The following is a 1,812-nucleotide window of genomic DNA, read 5'->3' on the forward strand; positions in this document are numbered from 1 at the left end:
ATATATATATATATATATATATATATACATACACATGTATATGAATGAAAATGAAAGGAGGTTGTGTAATCTCTATCAAATTGTATTTTATTTTTTAATATGTATATTACAGATTGGTTAATGGGTGTATCCTCGGACTGCATGTCACCCCATCGGGAGTTGGGACTCCTAAATTGAGCTTGCAAAGTACGTGAGTGTGAACTTGGCGTACACTGTACTGAGAGAGGCCTTCAATTCTTTGAACAGTAGGAAATGTATTTATCATTTGTGATGTCACTGCAATCCATTACCTGCTGTTGTGTTCCATCCTCCTGCGTTACCAAGGCAACATGCTGCTGACCAACCATGTCTGAGCTCTCCACTGGAACCTGCTCTGAGCCGGAGTCATCTGCCTCAACCACCGCCGTTGTGTAGTTCACGTTCGGGTCGTCAATGGCATCTGAATTAAGATTGAAAGATTTTGTGTCAGCGTTTGAAATAATGTTATTCCATGTCATTCATGTGTAATTTCATTTTTCATTTATTTTCAATCTGTGTATATTTCCTGTTTTTTCATGCCCCACACACACACACACACACACACACAAATATAATCAGTTTACTGTCGTATGTGACAGAAAAGCATCAAACTCTCACACTGAAGAAGCTGCAACCACAGAATATTTGGCATTTTTGCTTGAAAAATTACTGAAATGATTAATTAATTAATTATTAAAATTGTTGCCAATGTAATATCTATCAATCAGCTAATCAATTAATTGACTAATTGTTGCAGTTTCATATTCAAGTTCGACTAAATCCAAAACATCTCACACGCTTTATAAAAAACTGCATATTGAGGAATTCTCTATATCATTATATTCACACTGACCTGTTGGTGGTTCAAAGTACGCCTCCTGCTCCTCCTCGATGGGCTCTGTGTCGTTGTGGGCTGTGCGTTTGTGCATGGCGAGCGTGGAGATCTGTTTGTAGGTTTTCCCACAATGGTTGCAGTTGTAAGGTTTGCAGGGTGTATGAACAACGTGGTGTTTGTAAAGGCTGGAGTATTCTGTGAAGCGCTTTTCACACCCAGGCACTGTGCACACATAAGGTTTCTCTCCTGAAGAAGCAGGACAAATAATCAGATAATGAGTTTTGCATGTTTATTATTACTGTAAGAAGTTGTATGTTTCATTAAAGGCTCAGTACAGATGCTGAGCTGGAGAGCTGCCTGCTGACTCATTGTGACAACAGACAAAATAACAGACTGAGGTGTGAAAGAACTCACCGGTGTGAATCCTCATATGGTTCTTGTAGTTGGTGGCACTAGCAAAGGACCGTCCACAGGTGGGCTCAGAGCAGTAGTATGGCCGCTCACCAGTGTGTGTTCGGATGTGAACTTTACGGATATTGGAGGTGGTGAACGACCTGCCGCAGCCTTCGACTGGGCATTTAAAAGGCTTCTCTCCTGCAACAGAAGAAATAAGATGCTAATATTCCAGTTTAAAATCTCCATAGTTTTCCAAAATATATTGTGTGGGTCTGTTGATATTTTGTAGTATTTAGAGGGAAATTTAGGTTTAAAATCAATTCTCAATTCAATAATGCTGTGACCAGCTTTATGTTAAAAAAATAGTGAATACATTTTGACTTGATTGTTAGAGATTTTTAATTTATAGAGAGAAATAATAATCTACAGTGGCTGACATTACACATGCTGGTACATTCTGTGAAACACTGTGTGTCTCTCTTTAAGACCATAATAATAATACTCTATAAATGACAAACAAGGAAAAATGGTGTAATTCAAAAATAAAAAGCAACATCTGGGTG

General features: G+C 38.3%; 1 protein-coding gene across 1 annotated transcript; it reads right to left on the reverse strand.

The window, feature by feature from the left end:
* Positions 1-215: 215 nt before the first annotated feature.
* On the reverse strand, positions 216-1,765 carry LOC111667179 (zinc finger protein 143B-like). Its single transcript, XM_023422805.2, has 3 exons — positions 1,268-1,765; positions 872-1,099; positions 216-439 (listed from the first exon to the last, which is right to left on the reverse strand). Exons 1-3 carry the CDS (start codon positions 1,281-1,283, stop codon positions 231-233), a joined length of 453 nt encoding a protein of 150 aa, XP_023278573.2. The 5' UTR covers positions 1,284-1,765; the 3' UTR covers positions 216-230.
* Between the last annotated feature and the right edge of the window lie 47 nt (positions 1,766-1,812).

This window comes from Seriola lalandi, unplaced genomic scaffold (genome assembly GCF_002814215.2).
Source record: "Seriola lalandi dorsalis isolate HSWRI2012SDOR001 ecotype SW California unplaced genomic scaffold, Sedor1 jcf7180002003339, whole genome shotgun sequence".
Taxonomy (NCBI): domain Eukaryota; kingdom Metazoa; phylum Chordata; class Actinopteri; order Carangiformes; family Carangidae; genus Seriola; species Seriola lalandi.